This window comes from Balaenoptera acutorostrata, chromosome 17 (genome assembly GCF_949987535.1).
Source record: "Balaenoptera acutorostrata chromosome 17, mBalAcu1.1, whole genome shotgun sequence".
Lineage (NCBI taxonomy): Eukaryota > Metazoa > Chordata > Mammalia > Artiodactyla > Balaenopteridae > Balaenoptera > Balaenoptera acutorostrata.
The window spans coordinates 83178300-83199147 of NC_080080.1; the positions used below are offsets into that span (position 1 = coordinate 83178300).

General features: G+C 44.9%; 1 protein-coding gene across 2 annotated transcripts in view; it reads right to left on the bottom strand.

Annotated features, from left to right (window-relative positions):
• Nucleotides 1-14604, bottom strand: part of SPIDR (scaffold protein involved in DNA repair) — a 358082-nt gene extending 343478 nt beyond the window's left edge. For both annotated transcript variants that reach the window (XM_057532500.1, XM_057532499.1), the window contains exon 1: nt 14557-14604. In XM_057532500.1, coding sequence (XP_057388483.1) covers nt 14557-14589 — 33 coding nt within the window. In that variant the 5' untranslated portion in view covers nt 14590-14604. The remainder of the gene's footprint in view (nt 1-14556) is intronic.
• Between the last annotated feature and the right edge of the window lie 6244 nt (nt 14605-20848).

Here is a 20848-nt window from a genome sequence, read left to right on the forward strand (position 1 = left end):
TTTGGAAGAAACTAATTTCAAGTTCAACACTATAGGGAGGTTGAAAGTAAATGAATAGAAAAATATGACAAGTAAACTCTGACAACAAAAGTGGCTATATTAGTATCTGGTAAAGTAGACCTCAGGTCAAAAGGAAATTTCTAGAAACAAAGACAGAAATTATGTAACAATAAAAGAATAAATTCAACAGAAAGATACAACACTACTAATTTTATAAACACCAAACAACAGAGCCTCAAAATGCATAAAACAAAACTGATAGAGCCGAAAGAATAAATACACAAATCCACCACTATAGTTGGGGATTCTGACATGTGCCCACCATGCTCAGCAACTGATAGAACTGCTAGGTAGAAAATAATATAAGTCATACAAGATCTCACCAAAAAAAACAAAACAAACAAAAAAACCCTAACTGACACATAGAGAGCACACCACCCAACAAAAACAAAATACATATTATTTTTCCAAACACAAAGGAACATTCACCCAAATGAAGCATATTCAGAGAATAAATTTAAGAGACTGAAATCATACAGAATGTGTGGCTTAATCATAAATGAATTAGAAACCAATAACAAAAACAAAACAGATAAATGATAAAAACACGAATAAATAACAAGCTTCTGATTCATGAATAAAACACAGTCTTTAACAGAATTTTTTAAACATACAAAATTAAATGAAAAAAGAAACAGCATATCAAAATATATGGGATGCAGCTAAAGCAGAACTGAGAGGGAAATTCGTAACATTAAATACAGTTGACCCTTGAACAACACAGGTTTGAACTGCATAGGTCCACTTACACATGGATTTTTTCAATAAGTACCTACTCCAGTACCACATGATCCACAGGTGGTGGAATCCACAGATGTGGAACCACGGATACAGAGGGCTAACTGTGAAGTTATACATGGACTTTCAACTGCACAGGGAATCAGCCTCCTCAACTCCACACTGTTCAAGGGTCAACTTATTTTCATTGGAAATGAAAAAAACTCTCAAATCAATAACCTAAATTCCAACCTCAAGAAACTAGAAGAACAAAAAATAACTAAAGCAAGCAAGCAAGCAAAAGGAAGAGAGAAATAGTAGGAATCAATTCAATTCAAAACAGGAAAACAACTATTTTTTTAAAGCAATAAAACCAAGAGCTAGTCCTTCAAGAAATAATTACAATTAATACACATCTAGGAGGACTGACAAAAAACAGAGAAGACACAAATGACAAATATGAGTCTGAAATAGGGGATATCACTACAAATCCTACAGCCATTGAAAAAATACATCCCTACAAATCCTACAGCCATTAAAAAGACATAGGAACACTACAAACTTTGCACTCATAAACTCAATAACTTAGAAGAAGTCAACCAATTCCTCAAAAACCACAACTTCCAAAACTCAACCAAGAATAGATAATGTAAACAGACCTTATAACCAACAAATAAATTGAATTTGAAGTTTAAAAGTCCCTGAAAACAAACCACTAGGCCCAAGTGATTTCATTACACAATTCTAACAAACCTTCAACAAAGAATTAACGTCGACTTTATATAATAACTTCCAGAAAATAAAACAAGAAAGAACACTTCCAAACTCATTTTAGGAAACTAACACTACCCTGATAAGAGTCAGGCAAAGACAATATAAAAAAGAAAACTACAAACCAAATGTCTCTTATGAATTTAAATGCAAAAAAAACCCTCGAGAGTATCAGCAAAAGGAATCTAATAACGTTTACAAAGAAATGTACAAAAAGGCCAAGTGGGGTTTATTTCAGGTGTGCACGTCTGATTCAACATTCAAAAATCAACCGATATATAAGAATCCGCCTGCCAGGGACACAGGTTCAATCCCTGGTCTGGGAAGATCCCACATGCCGCAGAGCAACTAAGCCCGTGCACCACAACTAGTGAGCCTGCAACTAAGCCCATACCACAACTACTGAGCCTGTGCTCTACAGCCCAAGAGCCACAAATGCTGAGCCCACGTGCCACAACTACTGAAGCCTGCGCACCTAGAGCCCGTGCTGCAGAACGAGAAGACACTGCAATAAGAAGCCCAAGCACCTCAACGCAGACTAGTCCCCACTCACCACAACTAGAAAAAGCCCACACGCAGCAACAAAGACCCAACACAGCCAAAAAGAATAAGTTAACTAATTAAAATATATATATGGATCAATTTTTTAAAAAACTCACCCAATGTAATCTACCATATATCAACAAGCTGAAAAGAAAAACTGCAGCATCTGGCACACAAAAAAAGCATATAATAAAATACAACACCAATTCATTATAAAACTGTAAACAAACTACAAATAAAGGTAAACTTCCTCAACTTAAGACCAACTACCAAAAACCCTCAGCTCACATCATACTTAACCAGGAAAGAATGAATGCTTTCCCCCTAAGATCAGTAACAAGTAAGGATGTCCACTCTCATCACTCTTATCCAACATGGTACTGGAAGTTCTAGCTGCTACAATAAGGCAGGGAGATGGGGCAGAGGGGGAGGGAGTGGGTAGGGCGGCAGTGGACGACAGTGGATTTGAGAACATACAGTTTGAAAAAGAAAAAACAAAACTACTGAGACATGATAGTCTACACAGAAAATCCCAAGAAATCTAACCAAAAAAATGGCTAGTACTAATAAGTGAGTTCAGCAAAGCTACAACATATAACATTAGTGCACGAAAACCAATCCATTTCTAAATACTAACAATAAACATGTAGAAACTAGAATTAAAAACAATACAATTTACAATCACACCAAAATAAATGAAATAGTTAAGTATAAAGTTACCAAAACATGTATGACACCTGCATGCTACGAATTTCCAAATGCTGATGAAAGAACCCAAAGATGAACAAATGGAGAGACATGGACTAGGAGACTCACAGATGTCTATCTGCCCCAGATTGATCGATAGCTTTAACTCATTTCCTACCAAAATTCCAGAAAGTATTTTGTAGACATAGCCAAACTATTTTAAAACGTACAGGGAAAGCCACAGGCCTTAGAAGAGCTAAAACTGTTTTGAAGAAGAATAAAGTGGAAAGTCACTCTATCCAATGTTAATGCTTACTAGGCAAAGAGATAGACACATAGATGACTGGACCACTTCAGAAACCCAAAAATAAACCCACACATATTTGCGCAATTGGTTTTTGACAAAGGTGCAAAAGCAATTCAATGGAGGAAGGAACAGACCTCCAATAAATGGTAGTGGACAACTGAAAGTCCATAGACCAAAAAAAGAAAAAAAAAAAAACCTCAACCTAAACCTCACACCTTATATGAAAATTAACTCAAAATATGTCATAACTTAAATGTAAAACACTAAACTATAAAGCTGTTAGAAAAACACAGAAAATTTTTGGGTTCTAGAGCTAAGCAAGGAGTTCTTATAGATTTTATAGCAAATGCACAAACTATCAAATGAACATGGTAAAAATTTAAAAATATTGCTGCCAGAAGATATTTGGAAACAACATGTCCAATAAGGGACTAGTATCTAGAATATTTTTTAAGCTCTCAAAATTCAGCAATAACCCCAAAAAATCCAATTTAAAAATGGGTACAAGAAACGAACAGGTATTTTGCCAAAGAAGATAGACAGATAGCAAATAATCACATAAAAACATGTTCAACATCATTAGCCATCATGCAAATACAAATTAAAACCACAATGAGTTATCAGCACACACCTATCATGATGGCTAAAATAAAAAACGTGATAAGCAAACTTCCAGAATAAGAGAATAAAAACCTCTAATAATTTGTTTGTTCATAAAAGAAATAGTAACAGTGGAAGAAAAAAATAGTCAAAGTTTAATTTTTCAAAAATTTGGAAATTAACCATAGGCTCATAATCTGAACAGCATTCACTCAAGAAAAGGAGCTTAATATCGACAAGAACAGTGAACTTTTTGGTGTTTTAATTTGCCCTCATCTCATGCCCCCTCTCTAGCTCCATAGTAGCCTTGAAAAACAGCAGCCTCATAACCAGGGTAAGCTGTGTAAACCGGCAGCCCAGCAGTCAGAGGAGAGAGCAAACTGGGTTTGCAGGTCCTCAAAAGGCCCTATCCACAGAGTACTATCACTATCTGAACTGCCTGGCAGCTCTTGAGAAAAAAAACTTATTCACAGAACTTAGTTCGACCTGACTCGGAGCTCACTCAATGGGAAAGCCCTATCACCAGGGCATTTGTCTAAAACAATTGACAGCAATTCATATTATAGCTGCCTGCAGCAGCAATAGTGGTTTCAGGGACCAAACAGCCGAAAGTACTAACGAAGAAATATCTGAAGAATGAAATGTCCACAGGCAGCACTGAAAAGATCTGACATGTTCCAGAGGATCTGGAATGCTACCTGATGTGCAGGGCTGTGTGTATGCCCCGGAAAAACCTGAGAAGGCCCTAATATCTCAGCTCTGGATAACGTCAAGGCCCTGCACAAGGAGAAAGTTAAGGTTAAGTCGGTTATAAACTACCAGACTATAGAAGGCAGGCCTCAACACACACAGAGTTCTTCAGTAAAGAATGAAAGACTTATTGGCTCAAAGCATCTAAAGGACTCTCTGTCCAATAATTCACAGACAAGTAGACAGTGTAGTGTGTTCAGCAACTACAAACAGAAAATATTTTTTTCCCCAAATTTTTGGCATTTACTGTAAGCCTCAAACAGCCACCAACACTCCATTTTATGCAGTTTGTGGGTCCTGGTTCACAGGGCAGGGAATGGGCTGGGACAGCAAGGCTCCTTTACTTCCAGCTCCTTGATGGCAATCCTCCCCTTGTCCTTTAATGGGCCCATCTCCTGGAGGTAGCAGGAAAAGTTGGAAATGCCCCTTTTCCTACAGAAAACAGGAACTTTACAAACTTTAAGAAACTTTAGGAAAGTCATTAAACAAACAAATAGCAATAACAAACAAATTAAAAAACCTCTGGGGAGGGGATGGGGGAACTTAATGTCCAGAGTTGTCACATTATATTTTAAATGTCTGGTTTCAACAAAAAATCGTAAAACACAAAGAAACAGAAAGGTATAACAAGAAAAACTGGGGGCTTCCCTGGTGGCGTAGTGGTTGAGAGTCTGCCTGCAAATGCAGGGGACACGGGTTCGAGCCCTGGTCTGGGAAAGATCCCACATGCCACGGAGCAGCTGGGCCCATGAGCCACAATTACTGAGCCTGCGCGTCTGGAGCCTGTGCTCCGCAACAAGAGAGGCCGCGATAGTGAGAGGCCCACGCACCACGATGAAGAGTGGCCCCCGCTTGCCACAACTGGAGAAAGCCCTCGCACAGAAACAAAGACCCAACACAGCCATATTTTTAAAAATTAATTAATTAATTTAAAAAAAAAAAAAGAAAAAAGAAAAACTGTACCTGAGGGAGGCCAGAAGTTGGATTCACCAAAGACTTTAAATCAGCTTCTGTAAATATGCTCAAAGAAAAAAAAGGAAATTGTCTAAAAAAGTTAAAATACCCCAGCAAATAGAGACTATAAAGACATAATTACTTTTTAGAAAGAAAGAAACCACTACACTCAAATAGAAATTCAAGAATTGAATAGTACAATAACTGAAATGAAAAGTTCTCTAGAGAGGCTCTACAGCAGATTTGAGCTAGCAGAAGAAAAAGTCAGCAAACTTTAAGACAGGACAATTGAGAGTATCTAAGCTGAAGAACAGAAAGAAAGAAAAATGAAGAAGAATGAACAGAACCTCAGAGACCTGTGGGACACCATCAGGTATACAAATATATGCATAAGAGTCCCAGAAAAAAAGGAAGCAGAAAGAGTATCTGAGAGCATATTATTACTATTCTTAGACAACAATACAATTAAATTAACAACAGAAATAAAACTGCAAAAATCACAAAAATATGGAAATTAAACAACACACTCCTAAATAACCAGTGGATCAAGACAGAATCACAAGAAAAATTAGAAGATATTATGAGAAAAATGAAAACAATAAAATATAACTTGCAGATGTAGAAAAAGCAATGCTTACAGAAAAACTTATAGCTGTAAATACCTATTTTAAAAAAGAAGGCCTCAAATTAATAGCTTAACCCTTCATCTTAGAAAACTAGAAAGATAAGAGCAACTAACCCAAAGCAAGAAGGAAGGAAATGAGAACAATTAGGCAAAAATAAAATAGAAAACAAAATAATGAAAAATACAAATATAACCAAAAGTTGGTTCCTTGAAAAGACCAAAACGGACAAACCTTTAGCTAAACTGACAAAAAGAAAAAAAAAAGAGGGAAAGAGAGAAGATTCAAATTGCAAAAACAAAAAATAAAAGAGAAAAAGCACTACCAAACTAAAGGATTATAGGAAACACTCTAAGGAAATAATATGAAAAACTGTACGCCAACAAATTAGGTAACTACCATACAATACACAGACTCCAAGAAAGACACAAACTAGCAAAACTGACTCAAGTAGAAATTAAACTGAATAGGGCTTCCTTGGTGGCGTAGTGGTTAAGAATCCACCTGCCAATGCAGGGGACACGGGTTCCTGCCCTGGTCCGGGAAGATCCCACATGCCGCGGAGCAGCTAAGCCTGTGCGCCACAACTACTGAGCCTGCGTTCTAGAGCCCGTGAGCCACAATTACTGAGCCTGCATGCCACAACTAGTGAAGCCCACGCACCTAGAGCCCATGCTCTGCAACAAGAGAAGCCACTGCAATGAGAAGCCCGCACACCGCAACAAAGAGTAGGCCCCGCTCGCCGCAACTGGAGAAAGCCAGCGCTCAGCAACGAAGACCCAATGCAGCCAAAATAAATTAATTAATTTTTTAAAAAACTGAATAGACATAACAAATGGATTGAATCAGTAATTTGGAAACACCACAAAGAAAAACCAAAACTCAGATGGCTACACTAATAATTTATGCCAAACATAAAAATGCATTAATATCAATGCTTCACAAACTCCTAACTCATACTATGAAACCAAATATCCTTATAACAAAACCAAAGACATCAAAAAAAAAAACTAGACCATTATTACTTATGAATATAGATGCAAAAATGCTCAACAAAATATCAGCATACTGAATCCAGCAACATATACAAAGGGTTATACACCACGGCCAACAGGGATTTTCCCTCCAGCAATGCAAGATTGATGTACCATCCAAAACTCAATAAATATACCATATTAATAAAGGACAAAGGAAAAAACTGGATCAACAGAAAAACAACTTACAAAAGCCAACACCCTTTCATAGTAATTCTCAACATACTCGCAATGGAACAGTACTTCCTCAGTCTGATAAAGAATATCTAAATAGAACTCACAGCTAACATCATACGTAATAAAATACTGAATGTTTTCTCCCTAAGATAAGGATCAAGAAAAGGATGTGAGCTCTCACCACTTATATTCAGGATTGTACTAGAGGTTCTAGCCATGGCAATTCGGCAAGGGGAAGAAGTAAGACATCCAAACTGTAAAGGAAGAGGTAAAACTATCTCTGAATACTCAGAGATGATATGGTCTTATATATAGACAATCCTAAGAAACACACACACACACAAACAATTAGAACAAAAGACTTCAGCAAAGTTGCAAGACACAATCTGAATATAAAATAATCAAGTGTAATTACATACACTAGCAATGACCACAAAGAATGAATTTTTTAAAAATTCCATTAATAGCAACAAAAAGAATAAAATACTTAGAAATAAGTTTAATCAAGGAAGTGCAAGACTTTTACAGTGAAAACTACAAAACATAGTTAAAAGAAATGAAAGAGCTAAATAAAATAGAAAGACACCCCATGTTCGTGGCTTGGAAAGCTTAATACTGTTAAGACAGCAATACTCTCCAATTTCTCTACAGAGTTACCCAATAAAAACCCCAGATGGCTGTTTGCAGAAATTGACTGATGTTACTATTCACATGAAAATGCTAGGAACCCAGAATAATTTAAACAATCTTGAAACAGAACACAAGCTAGAGATTTCCTAACTTCAAAACTTACTACCAAGCTACAGTAATTAAGAAAGTATGGTAGCGGCATAAGGGTAATACATAAATGAATGGAACAGAAATCATACTTCAGAAATAAATCCTTACATTTGTGGTCAATTGATTTTAAAAAGAAAATTCAAAAATAATTCAATGGAGAAAGAATAATCTTTTCAACAAATGGTACTGGCACAACTAAATATCCACATGCAAAAGAATGAAGGTAGACCCTTTCCTCACACCACATACAAAAATTAACTCCAAATGAACCACAGACCTAAATGTAAGAGCTAAAACTATAAACTCTTAGAAGAAAACATACGAATAAACCTTTGACTTATGACCTAAGTGATTTCTTAGATATGACACCAAAAGCATAAGCAACAAAAGTAAAAAGACTGGACTTCATCAAAAATTTTAAACATTTGTGCTTCAAATGACCTCATCAAGAAAATGAAAAGCAAGCCCACAGAATGGGAGAAAATATCTGCAAACCACCTATCTGATAAGGAAACTGTATACAGAATTTATAAAGAACCCTTACAATTCAACAATAAACAGACAAATCCAACTAAAACATGGGCAAGGGCTTCCTTGGTGGCGCAGTGGTTAAGAATCCGCCTGCCGATGCAGGGGACACAGGTTCGAGCCCTGGTCCGGGAAGATCCCACATGCCACAGAGCAACTAAGCCCGTGTGCCACAACTACTGAGCCTGCGCTCTAGAGCCCGCGCACCTAGAGCCTGGGCTCCTCAGCAAGGGAAGCCGCCGCAATGAGAAGCACGCACACCGCAACGAAGAGTAGCCCCTGCTCGCCACAACTAGAGAAAGCCCTCATGCAGCAACAAAGATCCAACACAGCCAAATTAAAAAAAAAAAAACATGGGCAAGTAATGTGAATACACATTTCTTCAAAGAAGATACACAAATTACCAATAAGCACATGAAAAGATACTCAACATAATTAGCCATTAGGGAAATGCAAATCAAAACCAAAACAATAAAATACCACTTTCTACACATTAAGATGGCTAAAGTCAAAAGAACGCAATAACAAGTATTGACAAGCATGCGGAGAAATTAGAATCCTCATTCCTTGCTGGTGAGACTAAAAAATGTAACCACTTGTAAAACAGTTTGGCAGTTCCTCAAAATTTAAACATACAATTACCATATGACTCATCAATTCCACTGGTAGGTTTACATCCAAGGTAAATGAAAACTTTCATCTTCACAAAAATTGGTACACAAACGATCATAACAGCATCATTCATAACAACCAAAAAGTGTAAATAATCCAAATATCCATCAATTGATGAATGGAATTTTTTAATGTTGTATACCATACAATGAAAAAGTATTCAACCATAAAGGGGAATGAAATACTGATACATGCTACAACGATGGATGAACCTTGAAAACGTTAGGCTAAGTGAAATAAGCCAGTCTCAAAAGACCATATGTTATTCCATTTATATGAAATGTCCAGAATAGGCAAATCTATACAGATGGAAAGTAGCTTAGTGGTTGCCAGGGGGATGGGGAAGGAGAGAATGTGTAATGACTGCTAATAGCCATGGAGTTTCTTTTCAGTGTGATGAGACTATTCTATAATAAGAAATATTTGCACAACTCTGTGAATATATTAAAAACCACTCAATTCTGTACTTTAAAAGCATGAATTTATTATCTATGAAATTGAATCACTCATACATTGCCAGTGTAATATTGTACAGCCACTCTAGAAAAGTTTGTTAGTTTCTTATAAAACTAAACATCAAATTACGATATGACCCAGCAATTACACTCTTGGGCATTTATCTTAGAGAAATAAAAACCTATGTTCCCAAAAACACCTGTACGCAAGTGTTCACAGCAGCTTTATTCTAATAGCCAGAAACTGGAAACAGCCCAGATGTACTCCAACAGGTAAAATGCTAAGTGAAACTGTGGTGCATCCATTCCATGGACTACGACTCAGCAATAAAAATGAAGAAACTACTGATATTCACAACTTGGACAAGAGTCTTATGCTGAGTGGGAAAAAAAATAAGGAAAACAATGTCAAAAGGTTATAAACTGTATGATTCTATCCCACTAACATTTTTGAAATGACAAAAACTTTTAGATAATGAATAGGTTAATGATTGCCAGGGGTTAGGGGTGGGAGTTAATGGGAGTCGGTGTGATTATAAAAGGGATCCTATGCTGATGAAACTGTTCAGTATCTTGACTGTGGTAGTAGATACATGGACCTACACATGTGATAAAATTGTATAGAACTAAACACACACACATACACACAGACGCACATCTGGGGAGATTTGAATAAGACAGTTGTATTGTATTAATATCAATATATTTGGTGGTGATATTGTACTACAGTTTTGCAGAATGTTACCATTGTGGCCAACTGGATAAAGAATACGTGAGATGTCTATAATTCCTTACAACTGTATGTGATTCTATGAGTACCTCAATTTTAAACAGGGATTGCCTTCAGGGACATGACTTAGTGCAGGAAGGAGCAGGGCAACAATTGCTGGCTTTCATGAGAAATTTTTTCATACTACTACTTTATCTATGAGCATATATTATTTTGATTTAAAATATTTTTTCCCTTACAGGCAATATATATGTGAAGTACCTGACATATGAAAAGTCTTCAATAAATGTTAGTTCTCCTTTCCTTCCATTTTAAGGATAAGACAACCTCTAGACTAAGATATCAGTACTAAGGAGTCTAATTCTGAGAAGCAGAGCCACTGGTAAATCATCCAATGGGATTACCAAGGGCTAAAACTGGAACTATAAGGTACTCCTACCAAGATAACTACGAGAGAATCTCTCTCCACCACTGAACAACTTTAAAACTAAGCCCTCTTCCTATTCCTTGTTCAACAAACTGAGTGAAGCAATTCTGGAGAAATCTAAAGGCAAAACAGTAGAGGATGAACAATAGCTTTGTCCTCATCTAGAAATTTCTTTCATTATCATGGTGTTTTATTATTAATTGCTTTCATTATCACTAACATTAATTGAGTGCTTATACGCTCAGTACATCATTTCATGCAGTTCTCATCATTTAACCCTCATACCAACCTTGCAAGATCGGTATTATCCCCATTTGATAGACAAAGAAGCTACAACTTAGAAATGCTGTGTATATTGTGCTGGTCAGAGAGCTAGTTAGCAACATGTCAGGATTTTCTCCCATGTATGTCTAATTCCAGAAATAAAGATTCTAGCCACTGATTCTGCATTATCTCACCTTAACAAAAGTGTCTAGCAATAACTATCATGTGCACCTTCCACACGAAGGCACGTAACAGCGGCTGAGCTTTCCGACCGGGTTGAGCACCCGGGAACATCACCGGAACTTCTAAGGCTCAAGCGCAGTCACGGTATCAGTCACTGGCCTCCTCCTAGTCATGATGTCTCACCTGCCATTCTGCATTCTTCTGGCTAACTACTTCAGGGTTTCCTCTCAAGCATTAAGACTCCTACCCTTCTACCAATTCACTTTATCAATCACCAAGCCACAAGGCTAGTATAAAAAGACCCACAAATGAGAGTGGCCCTCTTCATATTTTCTTATTACTTGTCCTTGGTCAATGCTGGTAAACACTCTTACCATTCCCTACCCCTCTACTCTCTCACACACACTTACATACACAAGTTCCACACCCATGCCTGCCTTTACCTCTCCTTGTCACCATCATAGCGCAAGTCGTCACATCTTCCCTAAGGTTAAAATAAGCCACTATAAAACTCAGCAGACCTCCCATCTACTGAGCTCTCCTTCTTCCCTATAGTCTCAGAGGAAAAATATTCCTATTACCTAATACTAACCCCTTTCTGTAACAGGAGCCAGGTCCTTATTCTCTCCTTGGCTCCTCCCCCTCCTGCTTCAAAGAAGCAATGTTTTCCTTTCTTGAAAAAGAAAAAACTTCTTTGAGATGACACGTACATTGCATTTAATTAATAATTACTATGTCCTTGCTATTATGAAAGAAGCACCAGAAATAAAATAAGGTTTTCTGATGAGGACCCAAAGGAATAGAGAAGGAGGGTGTCATCAGAAAGATATGATGCTCCTTTATTTCTCTTTTATGACCTTACCAAGATACAGTTTTCCTTTCAGTGAGAAAGAGAAGGGGGAGAGCTATAATTCAGTCTGAGGAGGCAAAAGGAACTGTGAGAGTGAGGGGAGGATCAGGAAATCTCAGAAGGTAAGCGACCGATAGGTAAAGGGAGTATTTGTGGTCGTTCTTGGCTATTTAGCAAGTAAAGGGAGAAGACAAAGCTTAAAGGGAATAAGAATCATAGCACTTGAAAGGACAGTGAGGGGGCGAAGGCAGGAGGGAAGAAAGAAATAAAATATACCCAGCCATGGAGCAACTTGGAGCCTAATCTCTCCCTGGGCCTTAAGTTTCCCGTATCTGTATATCCTAACATCAGGTAAGAAGCAACTAACTCTCCCCAAGCTTCCCATTTTTCACAGGTTCAAGTTTTGAGTCACCATTGACTCTTCCCTCTTCATCTTTCAATTTCAGGTACTTAAATCTCATCTTCCTTTTATTATCTACCAACTCAGGCCTTTCCCAATACTATTCCGAAGTCTACCATGTTAGTTCAGGCACATATCAACTTCCATTTCAAGAGTCCAGAAAGATCTACATGGCTTGCCCAGAATTATAAAATTAGTTAGCTGTAGAGCTGAGACTGGTACCCAAGTCTTCTGACCAGGGTATTTCCCCATGTTTCTTCATATCTACAATACTTGCAAACCTTCTATACTAGTTCTCCTTTCATTCATTCATCAGATATCTATTAGGTATCTAATATGTTCAAGGGATTATGACAGGTGCTATGATAAGGTCTTGAAAACTGATAGAATGACGAGGGGAAAAGTGACTATCAAGTCAAAAACATGAAGATTTCTAAGTGAGGATGTAGCGTAAGTGCCTGACATTAAGCATCTGATTGCCAGGTGGCATCCACTTCAGAAGAAATCCATCTTGAATAAAAGTATCTCCAGCTGTATGGCATAGCTACTTGCAAAACCACCAGGTAAGGAACTAGGCTGCCTCCACCCATGAAGGTTCCTCTTTCAACAAGCCCTGGTAGCCTAAATAACTGACCATTTGAGTGACCGTGCTTCTCCCTCCCTGCTACTGCTTTAAATTGGCCAATGAAGAATGAATCCCCGAAATTTTAGACACCTAACCCTCAGACCCTAATAAAGGCAGACCCTAGGTGTGCCGTCCCTCTCTCCCTCTGTGTCTCGCCCCCCGACCTCGCCGTGTGGTCCCTGGGTGTACCATGCACCCTCCAGGATCCGTGAGTAATGAACCTTGCTCCTCCAAGTCTCCTGACGGTTTCTGCTGAAGTGCACCCTGCAATCACAATTAGAGAGCATCAGTATCAACAGGCTGAGGCCAGCACAACACAGGAGGAAGTGTTGGCGCCCAGGGGACTAAGGGCGAGAGAATGATGACTTCAGGGTGCACTGCGTTTAAACCGCGCTCAAAGGAAAGGTCAAATACACATCTGAAAATCATCCATACAGAGGGGCAGCTAACATCAATGTGTGAGACTGCCCAGAACAAACTTGGAAAGTGAGGAAAAAGGTGCAAAGTCAGAAGTCAGAACCTGGCAGGAAGGCAGCAAGAAGTAAATGAGCAGTTGCAATACAGGAAGAGAATCAAGTGGCAAATGTGTCAAATGCTACACTGACCAAGTACACAAGTTACATGGGCTTCAACAATTTAACATACTTCCTTGATTCCTTGGTTTTTTCTTTCTTCCCATTTTAGTATTTCTGAAATCAGGGTTAGGTATGTTTGTCATGGACTTCCTGGACTTCGTAAATGTATAGTCACAAAACTGACAGCGTGTGTGACAACCAATGGTATTCCGGGAGCAAGGGGACACAGCAGTGAGACGGCGGCTGAACCAGCGTGCGCGGACTATTTTTTCAGGAACTTTTTTGGTAAGAAAAGAGGAGTCAAGAGAGGAGTCAGTGTCTGCTTTCATTCAGTTTTCGGTACGATGAGACAAGCATGTCGGTAAGCGAGGAGCTCAGAAATCGCTTTCAAAAGGTAAAGGGCACACGCAGGACAAACGCAATGCACTCAGAACGTAGCTGCGCCGCTCTCAGCGCGGTCACGAAGCGGACCCCGCGCCCGACTCGGCCGAGACGCTCCCGCTCCGGCGTCGGAAGGGGCAGGGGAGGCAGCGCGGCGCAGACGCGGCGGCTACGCAGGCCCTCTCGGACCCCAGGACGCCGCCGTCGCGCTGCGGCCCAGCAGAGACCCGCGAGCACCAGCTGGACTCGAGCCGCACGGCCGGGCTCACCCTCTCCGGTCGCCCCGCAGCCGCGACCCCCGCCCTCCAGGGAGGCGGCTCCTCCCACCCCGCCTCCAACGCGGGCTGCGTCCACGCCGCAGATGCCCCGGCCGCCCACCAGCCCGGGGCCAGCCACACGCGCCCCGTGGGCCCAGCCGACGTGGGGGGACCGAGGAGACGGCGCCCAGAGGTCCACAGCCTACCTTCCAGCCACGAGACTGGCCTCCGCGGGGCATCTCCGTGCGCGCCGCCCCCTCAGGCCGCCGGAAGGCTGCGCGTCGCCGAACCAACTCGGCGCGCCGCGACGCACCGCGCTCTGCGATTGGCGGACGCTCGGGCTTGGGGACGGGGCTTCTCCGGACGCACCGCCCTCCCAGCGCGCCGCGCCGCACTGCACTCTGCGATTGGCGGACGCTCGCGCGGGGGCGTGGTTTCCCTGCTACCCATGCTTCCTGGCCCTGACCTACAGTGGGGACGCTGGGAACCGGGCGCCGGCACCAGCTGTAGGTCCGGGTTGTCTTGCGCTGCTCGGCCTGCCTGTAACTGGGCCCGGGTCCGGCAGAGCACGCGCTGGACTGGCCGCAGCGCCGCCGTCGCCTCCTGGTCAGGGAGCTGCTGAAAAACCCGCGCGGCGTTTTTCAAATAAAGCTCGTACGTGGTGTGCTTTGTCAGGCAAGGACCGGCCTTAATAAAACTAAACGGTAACCCGAAGTGGGCTATGAATTCAGCAAGCGGTGCTTAGGGAATGGTTGCAGCCGTGGATAGCCGGAGACAGGTGTGTTATTTCCCCATCTACTTGAGACCAGGGGGTTAGTATCCAGAGCAGAAGTTTTCAAGTTCAGAGACGCCAGAATCCCTGCTTCTCCCTAATGAAGGCCTGGACCTCGAATGTTCTGGGCAGGAAGAGGGCCGAGGAGGAGGCTGGCCTGTCCGCTCTGCCTCCTGGGGGCCCAGCACAGGGTTCGGGGGCTGCTGGGCCTTGAGGTCTGGATGCTTCCAGGTGTGGGATGAACCTGCCACTGCCCACTGGAGCTGCTCCTTCCGAGATTCAGGAAACCGGGGGACCCACCAAACCGAGCCCATCCCCAGCCTCTGCTGCAAGTCTGCTCGGACTGATCCTGCAGACAGACCTGCGGGAAACAGGGCCTGAGATTCCCATACTGACAGTGTTCTGTGGAATTTCCACTAGACCCCTTTCTACCCTGTTCTGAGCAAATTACTAGTCAATCCATGCTACCATCACTCCATACTGCCTGGGGAGCTGAGGCTCTGAGAAGCCAAGTAATCCAGCCAGAAGCACAGACGTGAGGCCACGGAGTGGGGTCTGCACCCACCGTCCGACCAGGGGGACTGCCCACTCCCCACAAGTTCCACGCCTGTTCCCTTCGCCCCCCTCCCGGGACCAGCTCACAGAGCCTCCTCTTGGGGGGATTCACTCATCTTCTTCTAACAGGATCCGTCTCACTATCCTGTTCTGGGATCATCTGGAAGGCTTGTCACTCTGACGCAGGTTCAGCCTCACGTCACCAGGGCAGCTTTCCTGGATCACACTCACCACCTGCATGTCCACTCTCAGCTCAGACCCAGAAAGTCCCCCTCGGCCCCGAGCCCCATGGCTCTGCCTGGGCTCCCACCCACTCCTGCCTGGTCCGTCCCTCTCATGTCCCCTGCAGGGTCACCAGGAGCTCCCACCTGCCCCAGGTAGGCTGTCTGCTCTGTCCTGGGGAGGCCTCCGTGGTGTCAGGTGGAAGACACAAGAGGTACCCGTGGGGCCTCCCTCAAGCAGCCCAGTGGCCAGCACCCGCCTACTCACCTCATCACTCTGGAGGAACAGGGGTTCAGGAGGTCCGTGGCATCTCCTGGTTCTCATTTCATCCCAGCACTGCCCACAGGGAAGTTGCTAAGCAACTCTGGGCCGGCTGCTCAGAGAGGACGCTCATATACACGCCCCCCCCCCCCCAGCACACGGGGCTCTCGTGGTCAGGCCCCTCCCAGGGTATGGAGCTCACCTGAGCAGGTACCCAGCAGCCCACGGGGCTCTCACGGCCAGGCCCCTCCCAGGATATGGAGCTCACCTGAGCAGTTACCCAGCAGCCCACGGGGCTCTTGTGGTCAGGCCCCTCCCCGGGTATGGAGCTCACCTGAGCAGGTACCCAGCAGCCCACGGGGCTCTCGTGGTCAGGCCCCTCCCAGAATATGGAGCTCACCTGAGCAGGCACCCAGCAGCCCATGGGGCTCTCGTGGTCAGGCCTCTCCCTGGGTATGGAGCTCCCCTGGGCAGGTACCCCGGCAGGGCTGGGCACACAGGAACCGTGCACGTAGCCCTCATTGCAGAGCACCCTCAGCTCACCTGTCGCTCAGAGCTGACACAGAGCACCTCAGAGCAGGACCTAAACTAACAAACAGCAGCTCTGACAGGTCTGTGACCCTGGGCTTCACTCTGTGCGGCCTCCCTCCGCCTGGTCTTCCAGGGGCTTCCACTGCAGTTGGAGCACCAGGCCTCTGTCTCCACCCACCACCCCTCCTCTCCCTGACTCCTGGGTTCCTCTCATTAGGAGAGGGTCTTCTTGAAGTTGTCTCCCACTCATGGACCAGACAAAATGATTGGAAAACAAGCCAGAGCTGCAGCCCCTTACCTATCCTAACTCTCAGGACCCCACACCTGTTCCTTGGACCGGGCTGGTGCAGCAAGGCCCAGTTTCTGCAACTATGAGCCCCTGAGGGGCGAGGATTGGCTGACCTGGGCAGCCTGACCTGGCCGTCCAGCCCTCCCCAGGTGTGCCTGGGTTGAGGTCTATATAAATACCCCTCCAGGCAGCAAGAGCCCCTGCAGCTGTGCCTGACGCTGTATTCTCTGCTCCGTCAGCAGTCTCGGGGCTGGGCTGGTGGGAGGGAGTAGGGCCCACGGCTTTGTGGGTGGCCCGGTGTGAATGGGGCTCTGCTCGACTTTCTGCAGGAGTTCCCAGGCTGCCACCTGCTAACGAAGAGGATGTGTCACTAATACCTGACGTTGGAATTTCTCCCCGGGCAGAGGTGAGGAAGGAAAAAAGCAGTGGGGGCCGGGACAGGAGGGGTAACTCAGGCAGGGAAATGGAAAGCTTCCAGAAGAGCCCCCGGGACCAGGACCATCCTGCCTGGCCTGCAGGCACCAACTCGGGCCTGTGTGCTGTCGCTGGTGTGGCCCTTCCTCTAGGCTTTAAAGTCCTTGCACACATTCAGGTGATTTACCTGGGAAGGGTGGGAAAAGTTCAGCAGCAGCTGGCCTGGGGCTCAGCTCACGTTTACGCAGAGACGCCTCCTCATGGTCCCGCAGCTTTGCAATGGGGACGCTCCTTGCGGGGGACTGCTGGCTGCATGGGAGACGATTCCCCAGCTATGACCAACTTCAGAATTGTTTACCACTGCAGCAAGTGTCCTGATAGGGTTTTCATCTGTGTAACTAGTGGGTTCTTAATGAGCAACGTGAAGGGTGACATCAGAGGTCCTGAATCAGGATGGAAATACTTATCCCCAGCATGCACAGGCGTAAAAACCTGGGGAGGCCATGTGCAGCCGGCACCCTTAGGGTTAGGCTTCCGACTGACCCCTCAACATTCTGGTGTCCAGCCACTGCTTTAGGATTTCTGGGGCCCAATGCTGACTCTAAGGGCTCTGCGATCTAGCCTTTGTTGGCCTTTAATGAGACCCGCACTTCCAGGATCCTACAGAGCAGGGTTTGTGTGACCGTTCTGTGGCTTCTGTAACAAATGACCACAAGCTGGGTGGTTTAAAACAACAGGAATTCATCCTCCCCCAGTCCTGGAGACCAGACATCTGAGGTCAGGGTGTTGCAGGACGGAAGTCTCTCCAAAGGCTCCAGGATAGTGTTCTTCCCGCCTTTTCCAGCTTCTGGGGGCTCCAGGTGTCCCCAGGCTTGTGGCTGCATCCCTCCCATCTCTGCCTCTGTCTTCACGTGGCTTCTCCTCTGTGTCTGTCTCTCCTCTGTTGTCTCTCATAAGGACTCTCTCAATCGGATTGAGGGCCACCCTAACCCAAGATGACCTCACCTCGAGATCCTTAACTACATATACAAAGACCCTTTTCCCAGATATGGTCCTGTTCACGTGTTCTGGAGGGACACATCTTTGGGGTCAGAATTCAACCCATTACCTGTATATAAAATAACCCGCATTTTAGGAGATTACCAAGGTCCCGTATAGACTGGCACAGACAGCAGCCATGTGGGTGGGGGTCTGGGGAGAATGAGGACCCTGGAATCACCTGGAAGGGATGAAGTCCTGGCTTCATTAGGTGAGCTCTTCCACCACAGGGTCCGTGGAAACGGCCACTCCACTCTGTCCGTGGAAAGGGACCCAGTGCCGAGTCCAGAAGTGGTTACCTTGCAAAGCTGGCTCTTCTGGGATTTCATCATCGATAGCATCATGTAACCAGTAACTACGGGCTTGGAGGAGTCACTCTCTGGCACATGATGACAGCACTGTCACTTTAGGCTCATCAAGGCTAGAATAGGAATGTTTGAAGGAGAAGAGTTTGGGAGATTGCGAAGCTTGGTTGTCAAGGAAACTGAGCAGGTTTGTCAAGGTTGTCAAGGAAACTTCTCGCTTAAACTGAAGGCAGGGCTGGGAGAGCTGAACTCCAGGGATCTTTTAAAGGGGCTGCTCTGAAACACCATCACCTGAGAGGTGGTCTCCAGCGTGAGCTGGGGTTTGAGAAAAGTGTGATGAGATTAAGCCTGACTTTCTGTGACAGCTGGGGAGGGGTCTGTAAAGCACCTTGGCTTTTAAGGCAGAAGTTTGTTGCTGGAACAAAGTGTCTCCCAAAACTGGGCTGAAGCTCAAGCTGTCTCTTTCCCCTTCTTGTGACAGTCCAGGGCAGGTGGGTGTCAGGGTCCAGGCTCTGTCCCCCTTGTTTCTCCTTCCTGCTTCCAGGTGAGGTCTCCAACCAGCAGACTGGGGTGACCAGGTGGGCATCATGCCCTCCGTCCTAGGATGCAGGCTGGCCAAGCCCTCACCACCTCCACCCCTTCCCCTTGGTAACATGAGACACTGTGCCCCAGCTGTAAGGGTTGGGAAGGCTGGGAGGTGCAGGGTAGCTGTGAACAGGAAAAAGGGAAATGGGATCTGGTGGGCAGCTGCGTGGCTCTGCTGTGAGGGTCACCTGGATGCTAGCGCACAGACTCTGGGTCCTGTGAAGCTTTGATGCTTTGTGGTTCTGGAAATCCTACAGGAGACAGTCCAAAGCAGGTGAAGCTAATGCTCTCAGTGGAGGTGGTGAAGCCAAAGATCTCAGTTCAGACTGAAGGTGCCGATGTACATACAGGACAAGACCATCTCGTGTGAATGGACTTCAGGCACGTTTAACACGAATGCAGTCGTGTTAATGCCTAGCATCTTCTATCTTGTGCCTCTCCTCAGGGACCCCCTCCTCAGTTCTTGAGGATCCTGTAACTCCCGTACAGGGGGATGGAGAGTGGGCTCTGTCCAGTCTGAGCCCTGAGTTACCCTGCGTGTGAGTCTGCTCAGGACCGCCGTAACAAATACCACAGACTGGGCCGCTTGAATAACAGACCTATCTCCCAGTCCTGGATGCTGTCTGAGATCAAGGTGTGTGCAGGCTGGCTTCTCCTGAGGCCTCTCTCCTTGGTGCTTAGACAGCCATCTTCTCCCCAGGTCCTCACGTTGGTCTCCCGCTTTGCCTATCTGTGTCCTAATCTCTTCTTGTAGGACCTCAATCCTATTGGATTAGGATCCACCCTAGTGACCTCATTTTTACCTTGATCGCCTCTTTAAAAATCCCATCTCCAAATACAGCCACATCCTGGGGTCCTGGGGGTTAGGGATTCAGCATGTGAATTTGGGGGGACGTGGCTGAGCCTATCCCATCCTCCTTAGGAGCCAAATGTGCCTCGGTCCTTCCTTCCCTCAAGTCACACGAGGTGATGTAGTGGCTCAGGGAGAGGCCACTCGTGCAGAGTCTGTGTCCCAGCTGGGGAGCCCTTCTCTGCTCTCTCTGATCACGCAGTGGCCGTGCCAGTCCCCTCCCGAGGTGAGCAGTTCTGGGGTTTCCTGCCAGGTCGCCTGGCCTGCTGAGGTGCTCATTGTCAGGGAACCCAGGAGCCAGCAGCCTCGTGGGGGTGCCGGGGACTCTCAGGGCCTTGGCAGATGTCTCTCCCAGCAGATACCCTAGCGAAAGTGGGGAAACGTTTGGGGGATTACAGGTGGGAGAGAGTCACAGTCTCGTTTATGCTTCAGAAAGACCACGTTGGGGTGGGATGTGAGGTGCACCATGCGGGCAGGGAGTTTTGCCAGGGCCTGATGGAGGAACCGGGCACAGGATCGGGCTTGGGCCAGGGCTGTGGGTGTAGAGGGGAATTAGTGTGGGAACTGGCCACAGACTGTTGTCGAAATCTCGGCTTCCCCGTGCACCGAGGCTGAACAGAAATACGGAGCCAGGGATTTTGGAGAAAGAGAGAGATGGTTTTATTCTTCTGCCAGG